At 39.5% G+C, this 16,383-nt stretch overlaps 1 protein-coding gene across 9 annotated transcripts in view; it reads right to left on the reverse strand.

Annotated features, from left to right (window-relative positions):
- Positions 1–16,383, reverse strand: part of ARHGAP6 (Rho GTPase activating protein 6) — a 503,994-nt gene that overhangs the window by 76,279 nt on the left and 411,332 nt on the right. For all 9 annotated transcript variants that reach the window (XM_057538592.1, XM_057538591.1, XM_007198536.2 and 6 more), the window contains one exon: positions 8,877–9,036. In XM_057538592.1, the coding sequence (XP_057394575.1) occupies positions 8,877–9,036 (160 nt within the window). The remainder of the gene's footprint in view (positions 1–8,876; positions 9,037–16,383) is intronic.

Below are 16,383 nucleotides of genomic sequence, written 5' to 3' on the forward strand. Positions count from 1 at the left end.
CAGCCATAGATGATACGTAAATGCATAAGCATAGCTGTGTGCCAATAAGATTTTATTTACAAAAACAGATGGTGAGCTGGGTTTGGCCAGTGGGCCAGTTCACTAACCCCTGCCTCAGACCACTGGTATTAAAATGCTATCAAAATAATATTAATTGAATCTGATACATAAACAATACTCCATTGATGTGTTCTGAATAAATGAAAAGTTCATGAAGGCCATTAGGCATTGCTTAATTTCTCGACCATGGTCTCCACATTTGTTTCCTGGGTCTGCTGTTAAGGATTGAGCCATTTACAGACTAGAAAGTCTGATCCAAGAGCTTATGCAAATGTATAAATGTACCACATCTTCTTTATCCATTCATCTGTCAGTGGACACTTAGGTTGCTTCCATGTCCTGGCTATTGTAGATAATGCTGCAATGAACATTGTGGTACATGACTCTTTTTGAATTATGGTTTTCTCAGGGTATATGCCTGGTAGTGGGATTGCTGGGTCATACGGTAGTTCTATTTTTAGTTTTTTAAGGGGTGGGATAGGGAGGGTGGGAGGGAGACGCAAGAGGGAGAGAATATGGGGATATATGTTTATGTATTGCTGACCACTTTGTTACACAGCAGACACTAACACACCACTGTAAAGCAATTATACTCCAATAAAGATGTTAAAAAAAAAACAACAAAGAGCTTATGCCAAGAGCAGCCTTTGACGGGTAGAAACATTCCATGGTCGCCTCCATGGGGCAAACTCAAGCTCACAGGGAAAACTCTATTGATAGGTATGATCCCTCCCACCGAAAGGCCTCCTGATTTCTACCACTAGGTTCTCTATAGCATCTTCAAAATTCGCTTTTTGAAATATCTTAAGTTTAGAAGGGGTAACAAATTAAGCTCATCAGTCATCTTAGAAGGTTTATGTAAATCTTATTAGTTTTTATTTTGCTTGTCTCCTGGTTGAATAGATATAGAGGAGGGAGGAGCCACAAGATTGGAGAAACCTAGGTTCCTGCATAACTGTGTGGTGCACTCTCCCCTCCCAATCCTCATGGCCAACCTGCAGTCGATGGTGCCTGAGCAAGAAAGAAACTTTTATAGTATTAAGGTACTAAGTGGTTAGCCTATCTCGACTAATACAAGTATATATCTGTGAGATACATTACCAGAAGTAGCATTATTGGGCCATTTAAGAGTTAGATGTTGCCAAATCGCCTTGTAAGTTGCTGCAACAATTATATTCCTATCAACAGTACATGAGTGTCTGTTTTCCTAGAAAGTATACCATCCAACTTTTGGAGCCATTCCTATCTAAGAGAAAAAAAAAATCTCCTTGTCGTTGAGCTTGCATTTCTTGAATGAATATGAGGGTGAGAGCATCTTCACAAATATTTATAAATCATTTGAATTTCTTTTTCTGTGAGCTGCCTATAATTTGTCCACATTTTAATTATGTTCTTTCTCATACTAATTTGTAATAAAGCTTTGTATCGTAGAGAAGTTAGCTTTTAGTTTGTCAAATGTGTTGTAAATTTCTACTTTATTTATTTATTTACTTATTTATTTGCCACACAGATGATTCTATTTTTTTTTAACATAGTGAAACAGGTCACTCTCTTTATGTTTTCTGGGTAGTGCCTTCCTCCATGTAAAAATATATTAATATCTAGCTATTTTTTGTTTTGGTGCATTTATAGTTTCATTTTTTAAATCTTCAAATCTTTCTTCCACATCAATTTATTTGGATGTAAGGAGTAAGGTCAGAATCCCGATTTTTCTCCTCAATGGTTGTCTCATTGTCACAAATACAATACTAAGCTATCATTTCCCCCTGACAAAAAATGCAATATTTATGTCATAAGTTCTCATTTATTTTAGCTTAATTCTGAACTCTATTGTCTCCCATTGATCTACCTACTGTGAAGCAGTACAATACTCTTTTAACTGCTTTAGTTTTATGACATTTTATAAATGGATAGGGATAATTTCCATTTGACCTCTTTTTCAGATTTTCCCCTGCCTACTTACTCTCATATAATTATTTGCCAAGATGATGTTTAGAACAATTTAGTGATATTACAACAACAAATTCTGTCGGTATGTTTTTTGGAATCACATTCAGTTTACAGACAATTTATGACATAACTGACATCTTTATATTATTGATTCTTTTTATTCAAGAAAAATATGTCTTTTATATTTATTTCTAACTTCTCATTCAACTTAGAGTCCATGGTCTGAGATTATAATCATTCCCTTGGATACTGTATTAGTTTCTTATGGCTGCTGTAACAAATGACCACAAACTTAGTGGCTTAAACAACTCAAATTTATTATCTGACATTTCTGGAGACCAGAAGTCTGAAATGGGTCTCACTGGGTTAAAATCAAGGTGTCAGCAGGGTTGAATTCCTTTCTAGAGGCTCTAGGGACAATCTGTTTCCTTGCCTTTTTTAGCTTCTAGAGGCCTCCTGCATTCCTTGGCTCATGGCCCCTTCCTCCATCATCAAAGCCAGCAACACTACATCTCTCTGACCATTCCTCCAGAGTCATATCTCTCTCAGATGGGAAAGTTTCTCTGCTTTTTAGTACCCATGTGATTAGTTTGGACCCTCCCAGATAATCCAGGATAATCTTGCTGTCTCAAGGACCTGAGTTGATCACATCTGCAAAGTTCGTTTTGGCATGTGAGGTAAATATTCAAAGGTTCCAGGCCACCTTTGAGGGGTCCAATATTCTGCCTACCACAGATATACTCTCAACTGCCATGTCCCTCTCTACCATTATTGAACTCAACCAGAAAATCCTAACTCTACTGAGAGGAAATTTGGATTAAACAGGGCTGGGAAACTCAAACTACAAAATGGTGTGTTTGCTTTAGCAGTGTTTAGCTGCCCAGATGTTTATTTTGCAATTTAAATTCCCACCTACTTACCTCAAATAGACCTTTAGGGCTGCCCTGCAATCCTGCAACATTGCTGGTCCATCAGCTTCCCTCTTTTCCATTCCTCTCCTCCTTCCTCAAACCTCCAGGACCTCCTTCCCAGCCCCACTCCTAGCAGATGAAATCGTTTCCTATTTTGCTGTGAGTGAAGAGGCAATCTGGAGTGAAATTCCACATGCTCTCCCATCATCTTCTAAGCTACCTGCATCTGTACCCATATAACCAATGTCCACCTACTACTAAAGATCAGGAGGCTGTCAAACTCTCTACCTGTGCTTTGGATCCCACCACTGGGAATAACCCCAGTAATTTCCCAACCCACCAATCCTTTTTTTTTTCCCCACCAATCTTCTATTCTTCCCTCTCTATGGCGAATACCAGCAGCTGATGAATATGTTATATTATCATTCATCTGAGCCCTGGAAGCACCAGTCTTGTAGAGGAAGAGGGTCCTCCAAACAGATACCTGTAAATAAATTCCTACAGTCATCCTAACGTGGCAAAGAACAAAAATGTGAGCTTGAGTATGTTTCCATTTTCATTGTACTCGCTATCTCATTAGGCTTGGTATCATTTCTTTAGGTTCTAGGCCCTGGCAACTATTTATTTTCCTGAGTAAATTATTCATACAGTGAAGATGACCCTGTTTAGAACCTCCACTTAGGGGTTTACATGGAACCAAGTGGCTACCCTTGGACCAAAGCTGCCATCATAGCACTCAGCACCAGCCATGCATTTGAAGGATCTTGGTAAATATTCAATGTCTATAATCATCTGCCCAAAGCAATAGTTTCAGAACTCTTTGGTGATGTCTGTTTTTTTCCACCCAGCCACACAGTTCCTTCTCTCCTTCGTAAGTAAGAAATTATTTGTAAACCATTAGCTCCTACTTTGATGGAAAATATCATAACTCCTGTAACCCAAACATCTTTGAATATCTTGATAGAACAAATCTTTCCCTGAATGTACTAGGACCAACATAGTCTCATAAATAAGCAATGGAGACAGAGCTTCTAGCAGATAAGTTTTATAAAATTCTCTGTTTGGTAAAGGTTATTTATTTAGTGGACTCTATAAAAAGCAAGAACAAAGAGAAACATCAAATTAACTGGATTTAAAAACAAAGCTACAAAGAATATTTTTTCTTTGGTATCTCATCTGATGTGCATCCAATCCGGTTTTCACATAACTTTTTAGAGTCATCATTCCCTTCACTATAAATTTGGTTTGCCAGAAACATTTCTATTAAAAATTTTTCTTAGGAACTCAAAGAACATCTGTTCTTGTAAAAGGGATACAGGACGATTGGGCCCCACCTGGGCCACCTTGTGAGTTAATGGGGAGGTGAGGGCAGGCCTCATCTCCACCCTAAAACCAAACCAAGACAAGATGAGGCAGAATGAGAAGGTCTTAGGGAGAAGCAGCAACCTGGCCTGATGGTGATTAGCTCTCATTTTTCACCCATTGCCAAAGGGATTTTCTTCTTACTTGACCTGAGGATCTCTGTGTTACATTAGTATGAAAAGATATAACAGGGGTAGGAATTTCCTCCTGGAAGGAACTGGCTGTGGTTGTGGTGTCAAGTAGCGTATGATGAGAAAGTCAAGGGAGCCAGGCATCAGTCAGTGAAATGTGCCTGTCCACCAGCCTCTTGGCCTAACCTACCTCTCCCTTCTCCTGAACTCTTTCATGACCTCCAGCAGAGTCTGAGATTCCAGCGTAAAGAATGAAAGTGGCCCCTCTTGCCACTTCTATTTAACACAATATTGGAAGTGCTGAACACAGCCATCAGACAAAAAAAAGAAATAAAAGGCATCCAAATTGGAAGGGAAGAAGTAAAACTGTCACTATTTGCAGAGGACATGATACTTTATATAGAAAACCCTAGGGACTTCCCTGGTGGCACAGTGGTTAAGAATCCTCCTGCCAATGCACTAGACACGGGTTCCAGCCCTGGTCTGGGAAGATCCCACATGCCGTGGAGCAACAAAGCCCATGCCCCACAACTACTGAGCCGGCGCTCTAGAGCCCAAGAGCCACAACTACTGAGCCCGTGGGCCTGGAGCCCATGCTCCACAACAAGAGAAGCCATCGCAATGAGAAGCCCGCACACCGCAATGAAGAGTAGCCCCTGCCCACTGCAACTAGAGAAAGCCCATGTGCAGCAATGAAGACCCAATACAGCCACGAAGAAAGAAAGAAAGAAAGAAAGAAAGAAAGAAAGAAAGAAACCCCTAAAGTCTCCACCAACATACTATTAAAACTAATAAATGAATTCAGTAAAGCTGCAAGATACAGGATTAATATACAGAAATCTGTTGCTTTTCTACACAGTAATAACAAACTATCAGAAAGAGAAAGTGAAAATCAATCCCATTTAAAATCACATCAAAAAGAATCAAATACTTAGGAATAAACTTAACCAAGGAGGTGAAAGACCTTTACTCTGAAAACTGTAAAACACTGATGAAGAAAATTGAAGATGATACAAAGAAATGGAAAAATAGCCTGTGCTCTTGGATTGGAAGAATTAATATTGTTAAAATGGCCATACAACCCAAAGCAATCTACAGATTTAATGCAATCCCTATCAAAATACCCAAGACATTTTTCACAGAACTAGAACAAATAATCCAAAAATGTATATGGAACCACAAAAGACCTGGAGTTGCCAAAGCAATCTTGAGAAAAAAGAACAAAGTTGGAGGTATCACTCTCCCAGTCTTCAGACTATACTACAAAACTACAGTAATCAAAACAGCGTGGTACTGACACAAAACCAGACACATAGAGAGAGACAAGAAATAAACCCACACACCTCTGGTCAATTAATCTATGACAAAGGAGGCAATAATATACAATGGAGAAAAGACAGTCTCTTCAATAAGTGGTGCTGGGAAAATTTAACAGCTACATGTAAATGAATGAGATTAGAACATTTCCTCACACCATATACAAAAATAAACTCAAAATGGATTAAAGACTTAACTATAAGACCTGAAATCATAAAGCTCATAGGCAGAACACTCTTTGACATAAATCGTAGCAGTATTTTCTTGGATCTGTCTCCTAAGGCAAAAGAAGTAAAAGCAAAAATAAACAAATGGGGCCTAATTAAACTTTTTTTTTTTTGCACTGTAAAGGAAACCATTGACAGAATGAAAAGACAACCTATGGAATGGGAGAAAATTTTTGCAAATGATATGATCAATAAGGGGTTAATATCCAACATATAAAAACAGCTCAACATCCCAAAAAAAAGCCCAATTTAAAAATGGGCAGAAGACATGAACAGACATTTTTCCAAAGAGGAAATGCAGATGGCCAAGAGGCAGATGAAAAGATGCTCAACATCACTAATCATCAGGCAAATGCAAATCAAAATCACAATGAGATATCACCTCACACCTGTAAAATGGTTATCATCAAAAAGTCTACAAATAACAAATGTTGGTAAGGATATGGAGAAAAGGAAACACTCCTACACTGTTGGTGGGAATGTAAATTGGTACAGCCCTGTGGAAAACAGTATGGAGGCTGCTAAAAATAGAAAACTAAAAATAGAACTACCATAAGATCCATGAATTCCACTCTAGTATATATCTGGAAAAAAAAATTCAAAAAGGTACATGCACCCCAATGTTCATAGCAGAATTATTTACAATTGCCAAGATATGGAAGCAACTGAAGTATTCACAACAGATGAGTGGATAAATAAGATGTGGTATATATATAGAATAGAATATTACTCAGCCATAAAAGAATGAAATTCTGCCATTTGAAGCAATGTGGATGGACTTAGAGAATATTATGTTTAGTGAAATAAGTCAGACAGAGAAAGACAAATACTGTATGATATCACTTATATGTGGAATCTAAAAACTAAAACAAATGAATGTATATAGCAAAACAGAAACAGACTCACAGATACAGAAAACAAACTAGTGGTTACCAGTGTGGAGCGGGAAGGGAGAGGGGCAAGACTGGGGTAAGGGATTAAGAGATATAAAGTACTATGTATAAAATAGATAAGCAACAAGGATATATTGTACAGCACAGGGAATTATAGCCATTATCTTGTAATAACTTTTTTTTTCAACATCTTTATTGGAGTATAATTGCTCTACAGTGGTGCGTTAGCTTCTGCTGTATAACAAAGTGAATCAGCCATACGTATAGATATATCCCCATATCCCCTCCCTCTTGCGTCTCCCTCCCACCCTCCCTATCCCACTCCTCTAGGTGGTCACAAAGCACCGAGCTGATTTCCCTGTGCTATGCGGCTGCTTCCCACTAGCTATCCATTCTACATTTGGTAGTGTATATATGTCTATGACACTCTCTCACGTCGTCCCAGACCACCACTCGCCCTCCCTGTGTCCTCAAGTCCACTCTCCACGTCTTATCTTGTAATAACTTTTAATGGAGTATAATCTGTAAAAATACTGAGTCACTTTGATGTTCACTTGAAACTAATATAACATTGTAAATCAACTATACTTCAATTTTTTTTAAAAAAAGAATAAAAGTGGCCCTAAGAGCCATCATCCAATAAAAAATTCTGCGTGGTCACTGTTTCTGTGCTACTCTTTCTAGCCAACAAAACCAAGCCTCCTACTACAGAGGTAAATTGCCCAAGCTCACATGTGACCAGACAAGTCCTCATATTCTGGTCTTCAGACTCCCAAGCCAGTGCCCTTTCCATCAGACACAGGTGAGCCAAGAAAACAGCTCCACCAACACTGCTGTCGACGGAATGTGAGCACATGTGTTCATGTGTATATTAAGGTTGCTCAGCCTCTACACTTGGGCCCTTGGGCCCGACAATGCTTGCTGTGGGGGACTGTCCAGTGTATTGCAGGATGTCTAACAGCATCCCTGGCTTCCATCCAGTAGATGTCAGCTGCATCCTTCCTCCAAGCTGTGAAAACTGAAAGTGGAGCCAGACATTGCTAAATTTTACCTGGGGAATGGGGGAAAACCATCCCTGGTTGAGAACTACATATCTATGTGTATGTGTGTATATATGATATGAATGATTTTGTGAATATTCATGAAGCATCCCCTCAACTCCCTAAAAAAAGAAAACAAAGGAGAAGTTCTGCAGATACTGAAATCTTCCAAGGCAATCTTCTAGCTTTCAGATGCTTGCTATCGCTCTCCTGCTTTCCTTTAAGTTTTAGGCATAGCAGCCAATGTTGCGTTTTTATGGCAGGTTTACTCTATTTGTATAACATCACAGCTTTTCACTTCACCTCAAATTACCTTTCGGCTACACACAAATACACATTAAAAAGTACCTTTATAGAAGATAGTCAACATTCAGAAACAGGCTTTACAGGTCAAAGGATTTCAAATACATGCTTCTCATCTTTACCAGAATCAGGATCTGTGTTTGTAAAAACATCAGACAACCAGGTCTGCACTGGTTCCAGGGTCATAGTGGTGAACCCCAACAGAGACAGGCCAGGTGAAAGACTGGATAAAAATGAGTTAACATTGGTATAATCACTGATTCTGAGTTTGCATAAGGTCAAATGAGAAGTTTAACAGATTGTTAAAACATTCTTTTCAACTGGTTATTTTGAAATCATATTGAGATAGATATCGTTTTTCTTCTAACCCTTTAAGTTGACCTTTCTGAAACTTCTTTTTAACTGGTTGTGCTGAAGCCACGTAGACCGTTGAGATACACATGGCTTTCCCCTTTAATGCCCCAAGTTGATCTTCCCTTTAAATACACATATTAGTCGACATGTAAACTGTCCCACTTGAACACATCTTTCAAAATGGATGCCAGTGCCAGCCAGTGACCCAGAAGCTATAGCTTCCTTCCTGTGTTAATAGTGGGGCTGAGAGGACTCTGCAGCTTGGGGCTCTGGCAGAGCAGATGTTTGACTTCCAGCATCCCCCATGTGATGGCAGATGGGGCCTTACCTTTGGGAATGGTGATCTGACAGCTCAGGTCACAGTCCTGCTGCAGCTGATAAAAAGCCACTTCCTGCAGCCGGGCTCGCTCCAGCTCTGAGAGGCTCTGGATGGGGACTGACCTCAGCCGTACGCTGCGACCCGACATACTGTTCCACGTGAAGTCACCCTGCAGATCAAGGGGAAAAACATCAAGGGTCACACAGTAATCTACGACTCACAAGCCTCAGCCTCTCTCTCAATCGGTCATAAAGTCAAGCAAACTTCATTTTTATGTTCCCAAATTGGCTCTCAATCCCTAAAATCAAATCCACTCTTATTTAACTGTGGATTTACTCAGTCAATTGCAAACATCAAAATCTGGAGTATCTGCTAGGTCATCTGATCCCATAAAACGATGCAAAGAAAACTATGTGGAAAGATGCTTCAAGGGTCCTGCCTCCTCTCTTTTATGGGAACACATGGGAACTTTTTGCTTTTTATTTCTCAGTAACAGGAAGAACTACTGCTAATTGCCATTGTGCACACTAGACATAGGAGGGTAAACGTATATTGATAGCCTACCGTGTACCAGCAATGTGCCAAGGGCTTTTTAGTTACTTCCTCTATATAATAATACAATCTAGTATATTTATTATATATGACACAATATATTATTATTATATATAATTCATACTTATGATACATTATTGTAATATATACTTAGGATACATTATGTTGATATTATAGTAATATATAGTATGTATAAATATAATATAATATAATATAGATGAAGTTGAGGCTTAGGAAGGTTAAGTAATTTTCCCCAAATTGTAAACCTTACAAGATTTGAAACTAACCAGGACTCGAGCTAAAAAATCTTAGGCTTTTAAATTCTATGCTAAATTGTAACCACTCAGTTTCTATTTATAGCAGTCTAATGAGCTATTTTGATCACAGTAAGTATAGAGATATGATCAATAAAAGCTACATATATTTATAGAGACGTTTGATGCTAAAATACTCCACATCAAAGAATCAAAGCAAAGATTCCCACAATCCTGAGTCTATTTGTGTGCTCACATACACACCTCTGATTTCACACCTCTGAGAGTGAATATCTCTACCCTTGATGCAGACAGTGAGAAAGTGATGACCTAAGAAACAATACTTCACAATCCTCTGAAGCCCAATGTCCCCTCACTGAGGAGGAATTCCTACGTATCACAGATATCAACCAGGGCACAACAGCTTTGAAGAGGTATCTACTGTTTCCTTAACGATCAAGAAAAATTCTGGGAGAAGGAATAGTGCTGGGCCCTACAGACACTGCCAGGGACTTCTTGTGGATGTGGGGAACATTTAAGGAATCCCAGAAGACTTCACCATCCTCACTATTCACCTTAAAGAAGAGAGACAGAAAGGCTGGCCCCAGCGACTGCTAAGACACCTTTGTTCCCTACTGGTAGCAAATTCCTGCCTAGAAGGTTCATTCCAAAGAGTGAATGGCACTATGTTAATTCTTTGATATTTTTTTCCTCTTTATCTGGGATTTCATTGATTTATTTATTCATTCATTTAACAAATGGAGATATCATTCTCTAGTAGGGGCAGAAAATAAACAAGGGTAAGTAAAGAATATAGCGTGTTAAGTAATGATAACTGCTAAGGAGGGAACAAAAAGCAGGGAAGGGGCCAGCAGTGTGAGGAGAGGACAGGGATTTACATTATTAGGTGGAAGGGCTGGGAAAGACCTCACAGGGAAGTCCAGGCTTGAGCAGAAGTTAAAGGAGATGAGGAATTTGTTTGTTTGTCTTCACACCTGTGCATTTGCATCCAGTGGATGATGAGGAGGACTACCAGGGGCCCAGGAGGGGCCCAGGGAGCAGGATGTGGGAACGGGTCAGGGCCGAGGAGTGAGTGAGTAAATCTAGGCAAAGGGGGTAGGTTGTAGTCACATTTGGTGAACTGAAGAACATTCTTCCAGGCCCAGTGTATTTTGGATTTTTTTCTTTTTTCTTTTTTGGTATAGCTGGACTAACCACAAGTTTAGACAGGAATTGGGGACTTAAGTCTTGGGTGTACCTCTCACTCACACCCTTTAAGCTTAGGGCACCACAGGTACAGTACCAGTGAATTGCTTTCCCCTCACCCCAAATGGGAAGTTCCAGATGAGTTGATGATTTTTAAATATGAAGTTTAGGTATCTAAGGGAGCCCGCTGCTACTTGAAGTGTCAAAATGGAATTACATATCTATTCTTTAAATGCATTTAAAAATATGCCCTCCGATGGGCTCTAGTATCTGTAGCAGGGGTTGGCTATCTTTTTCTGTAAAGGGCCAGATAGTAGATATTTCAGGATTTGTGGGCCATGTGGTCTCTGCCAAAACTACTCAGATCTGCCTTTGTGGCATGAGAGCAACCATAGACAGTTTATGAATGAATGGGTGTGGCTGGATTTGGACAGTGGGCTATAGTTTGCCAACCTTTGAACAATAGCTCATGACTGAAATAAAATAAATCAATCCCTAGAAGACACATTTTATTTTTATTTAGTATGACGTCCTGCATGATTAATTCAAACAAAATTCAGTGAGCACCTATTACATGCTAAAAACAGTACTAGGCTTGGGATTATCAAAATGACACCACAGTCCTTGTTCTTAAGGAGTTAAATTTTGGTAGGAAGAACACACTCAGTCCATGAAATACAGAGATTATGATACTAGGAGTAAGTACCAAATGCAATGGGATGCCTAGGAGAAAAGGCTTTGACATCTATCTGGGGATCAAGGAAAGCTTTATAAGAAGGCAGTGTTTCACAGGAGACCCGTAAGTTGAATAAGAGGGGTAAGGGTTTGCTCTGTAGAAATGCAACATTGGAAAAAACAGTAGGTGCCAAGGCAAATGAATTTGAGAGAACGGCCTTGTTTGGGGGAAATTACAAGGCTAGAAGGAAGGAAATAGCAGGAGGCGAAGCCACGCAGAAATCAGGGCCATATCCTGGAGGGCTTTCTCGGCAGGCTTTGCAAAGTAGATTGGATTTTATTCAGCAGGTGATGGCTAGTCATTAAGGAAACTTGAGTAAGAGAGGAACATGATCAGATTTGCATATGGGAAAGATGACTGGAAACACATTTCTAAAGGAATTGAGGGAGGGCGCAAGCCAAAGATGCAGAGATAGAAGAGACACTGGGCTAGGTATGACGCTGATTCAAATTTGAACAGATAGGGAGATACTTAGAACCACAGAGATGCTTGCGGACAAACTGTATGTAGTGGAGGGTAGGGAAGGAGTAATCTAGGATGACTTAAACATTTCTGGCTTGAGCAACTGGGAGGATGGTACACTAAATCACCAAGATGAGGAAGAGCAGAACGGAATTAGGTTTGGTGGGGGGGGGAGAAGAAAGATGTTCAAATTTGACATTTTGAAAGTGATATTTTTATCTCTAAAAAATAAATAAATAAAACACATTACCAAATCTGGCAAAACAGAATCAGGCCAGTTTACATCTTTCTTGAGCCTTCATTTTCTTCTCCCAACTAAAACAGTTGCAACGCAATCAAGTAATACATAGTTCTGGAAACTGTTCACAAATGACTACACTTAGCATGATAAAAAAAGTGAAGTGTGATGCTTTAAATTTCTCTGAGCCCATTATACATCATAGCCCATGACTCTTAACTTCGTAGACTTTTTAAATTCTTTGGTAAATTTGGAATTATCAGCCAAAAGAGAGAAAAGGCTTGGTCTATTTGTAATGACTTGAATTTATGGAGTTGTTGTCTCCTAAGACTTTAGTTCTTATAGCAGCTGATGGCTCAGGAGAAGGCTACAGCCAAATCCCAGAAAGAGAAAAGAGTGTGGCGCTTTCTTGAAAGCAGGGCAGCTGCACTGATCAGGCTTTGGAAGAGTCATTTCACAAAGGAGGTAATACCAATTGGTCCCCAGAGCCAATTGGTTCTTAAACCCATCCTTAGCACATGGCTGAAAAAACAATTTTCTTGGGAGAGAAGGTCATCAAATAATTAACAAAGAGGGACTTCAAAGATATCTCCAAAGCTACCTATTATCAAATGTGTGGCATCTTAAAAAATATCAGTTACATTTTTGATTATGGGTAATGGACCAAGTTGCTTCATAATCCATTTTATACCACAAACTTGAATAACTAAAGCCTGAAGTGTTCATACAGACCTGGAAAAGTCTGTATGGGCCACTCCAGTTCATCACTCTCCACCCTCCACCATCTCATTGTCTTTTGCCACCTGCCAATCAGCAGTCATGAATACATCAAATAATCTGCATCTTCCCCTATGTCCCAATTTTCTCACCGCTCCCAATCTATATTTCTACCATTGTGAATTTTAATGATTTTTTTTTTCAGATTAAGCACATGCGATTTCAACAAGTTTTTTAAAGTTGGAAATATGTGAGGTCCATTTTTGGGAAATTATAAAATTAACACAATTAACTGACAGGTTAAAACCATATTCATTCATAGTATCTTGGGATAAAGTCAGGAGGTATCAGTGACTGCCCTAAATGACATAGAACAGTGTTCTTCATTTTTATTTTTATCCTTAATGCAATACAGGCATTTTGAGAATCAAGAGGCCTAATTTCAGAGCCAAGCGCACACACAGTCAAGGAAATGTCACAACACAATGGCTGGGAAACTCTGCAAACATGTCTTAAAACTACAGTTGTATTGCTTTTTAAGGCGTGATAATTTAGTGTTGGCTCACAATAAGTTACTTGGTCGAATGCATCCACATTCCTAATGTCAGTCCACATCATCTTTTAAAATTAATTTGTTTAAAGAGCCCTTTCTCAAAACATTCACCCAAGGTTTATGCAAATTATCCCAAGGTTCAAATCAGAGTATTCGCAATGAAGTACCTAGAAGTCTAAAATCTAATATCAGCCTGTTTCTCTCCTGCCTTCTCACCTCTCCCTTCAGGTTGCTACAGCTGAGGACGGAGTCCCCAGATGCGGCACCCGTGGGAACCACACAGACCAGAGTTGCGGGGAGTCGCCGAGCAAATCCATGAGGTTTCCATATCTCCTCAGTTGCCTCTTTCTAGAATTCCTAGGGGTCACAGTGTTTCTGTGCGTAAAATATGTTTGCCTTTATATTACGAAAATTGTCAAATATGAGCAAAGAAAGAGATTAGACTAATGACCTCGCAGAGGTTCTGAGGCAGGTGTCTGCTCTGCAGTTGAGCACCCATTTTTTTTTTTTTTTTTTTTGGTTTCCTGATTGACTGACCCATGCAGCCAGGATTGAGAACCACTGCGCTCAAGGGTTGATCAGATTCAGGTTGGGTTGTAGTAAGTCTGCTGTTCCTAGAAAATTCAAGAAGTTCACCACCAAAGAAAGATGCAATTTTACCACAATATGTTACTTTTTGAAACAAAATGTGAACTTTAAGACACTCAGGAGTAAGCATGATCTGCTTTCGTTTATTGAACAACAACAACAACAAATGACTTGAACCAGACACTCAGAGTCTAAAGCCTATACTCTTAGCCACTACAATATCCAGGCTGGTGGATACAAAGCTTGAGAGATTCCCTTCAGCCTGCATTTTGTTCTGCAGAGGTAGAGAGAAGTATAGTATGGAGTTACTGGATAGAAGGTGTGGCAGACAGAATAATAAGATGGCCGCGTCTTAATTCCTAGAACCTGTGAATATGTTACCTTACCTGGCAAAAGGAACTTTGCAGATGGGATTAAGTTAAAGGATCCTGAGATAGGGAGGTTATTCTGGATTATCCAGATGAGTCCAACCTAATCATAAGAGTCCTTACCAGAGAGAGGCAGAGGTGGCTCTGTGTGTGTGTGTGTGTGTGTGTGAGTAAGAGAGAGAGAGAGAGAGAGATTGATTTGAAGATACTAGGCTGACAGCTTTAAAGACGGAGGAAGGAGCCATAAGCCAAGAAATGCAGGCAGCTTCCAAAAGCTGGAAAAGGCAAGGCACAGATTCTCCCCCAGAGCCTCCAGAGGAATGCAGCCTTTGATTTTAGCTGAGTGAGACTGACCTCCAGAACTGTAAGACATTAAATTTCTGATGTTTTAAGTTTATGGTAATGTGTTACATCAGCAATAGGAAATGTAACAGAGAAGCAGTAGGAGGGAGCATTAGAAGAGAAGGTTGGTGAAGGTCAAGGGGATCGAGTTCAGATGAGGATAAGCTCCCAGACACTTAAGAAAGTAGGTCTTGACCCCCCCATCAGATTTTTATCTCCCTCTTTCCTGGTGCTACAGTGCTGCTTCACACTATAGGTACCACCACCAATGATTTGAGCTGGAGAGGTTCCAAGATTGGAATTTTGAAAGCACTTTCCCCACTAAATAGAATTTTAGAAAGTTATACATAGTAAATATTTCAGGCTTGTGGTTCATACAGTCTTTGTCACAGCTACCCAGTTCTGCCAATGTAGCACAAAGGCAGCTATAAACCACATGTAAACAAAAGTTCCAATAAAATTTTACTCACAGACACTAAAAGTCTAATCTCATCTAATTTTCAAGTCACAAAATATTATTCTTTTGATTTTTTTCAGCCATTTAAGAATGTAATAACCATTCTAGGCACGTAGGTCATACAAAAACAGGCAGCAGGCTGGATTTGGCCCACTGGCTGCAGTTTGCCAACCCTTGAAATAAAGAGATTGGGATCATTTAGGACCCTACACATACTTATTTAGCATCTACTACCATGTGGCAGAGACCCAGTCCCTAGCACTCTGCATCATGAGCTACGTACATCAGCTAGATTCATGAGGGCAAGAACCTTGTCTGGTTTACTGACCTGGGTGTTCCCAGTATCCAAGATAGTACCTGGCAATTAATTATCACTGAAGAATAAATAATTCACAAGCAATAAATATTTGTCAGTCTAGGGACTACATGAATCACATACATCATGAGTTCAATAAGAAATTGGAAACTAACCAACTCGGGTAATATCGTATCTATGAGGGAAAATGTCTTCTGGATTTGAATAAACTGCTAAGAAACAGTCTTTTGAAACAGAGCCTGTTGATGAGCCCCAAAATGCCAGTATATGCGGGCAGAAAATAAGCATAAAAATATCAGACCTGAGGAATAATGAATCTCTGACACTCACACTCATATATCAGATCTCTTATGAGCAGGAAGACACAAACACAAAGGTCAGTGTTGCCCTGTGACCCTCATCACATGGGCCATGAAGTAATAAACAAGCACCCAGAAGCGTGCCAAAGCCCACCAGCACAGCCTAGGATGTGTTTCTGGCTGTTCCTGAATTCTCAAATGCACATTCCAGTCCAGCATTTTTCTTTGGTGACTGTTTATCTCGTAAATGGATGACTCATTTTAAGGCTCTCTGGATCCAGTTTTTGAGTGGTTGTCATAGGACTTTTTTTTTTTTTAGATTGAAAGTGGATGATTTCTAATTTGTTTCAATTTCATAAATGTGAGGTTGAAAGTGACCCAATGTTTCTGGATAGACAAAAGCCCTTGATAGTTATAAAAATATCCTT

This window comes from Balaenoptera acutorostrata, chromosome X, assembly GCF_949987535.1.
Source record: "Balaenoptera acutorostrata chromosome X, mBalAcu1.1, whole genome shotgun sequence".
Lineage (NCBI taxonomy): Eukaryota > Metazoa > Chordata > Mammalia > Artiodactyla > Balaenopteridae > Balaenoptera > Balaenoptera acutorostrata.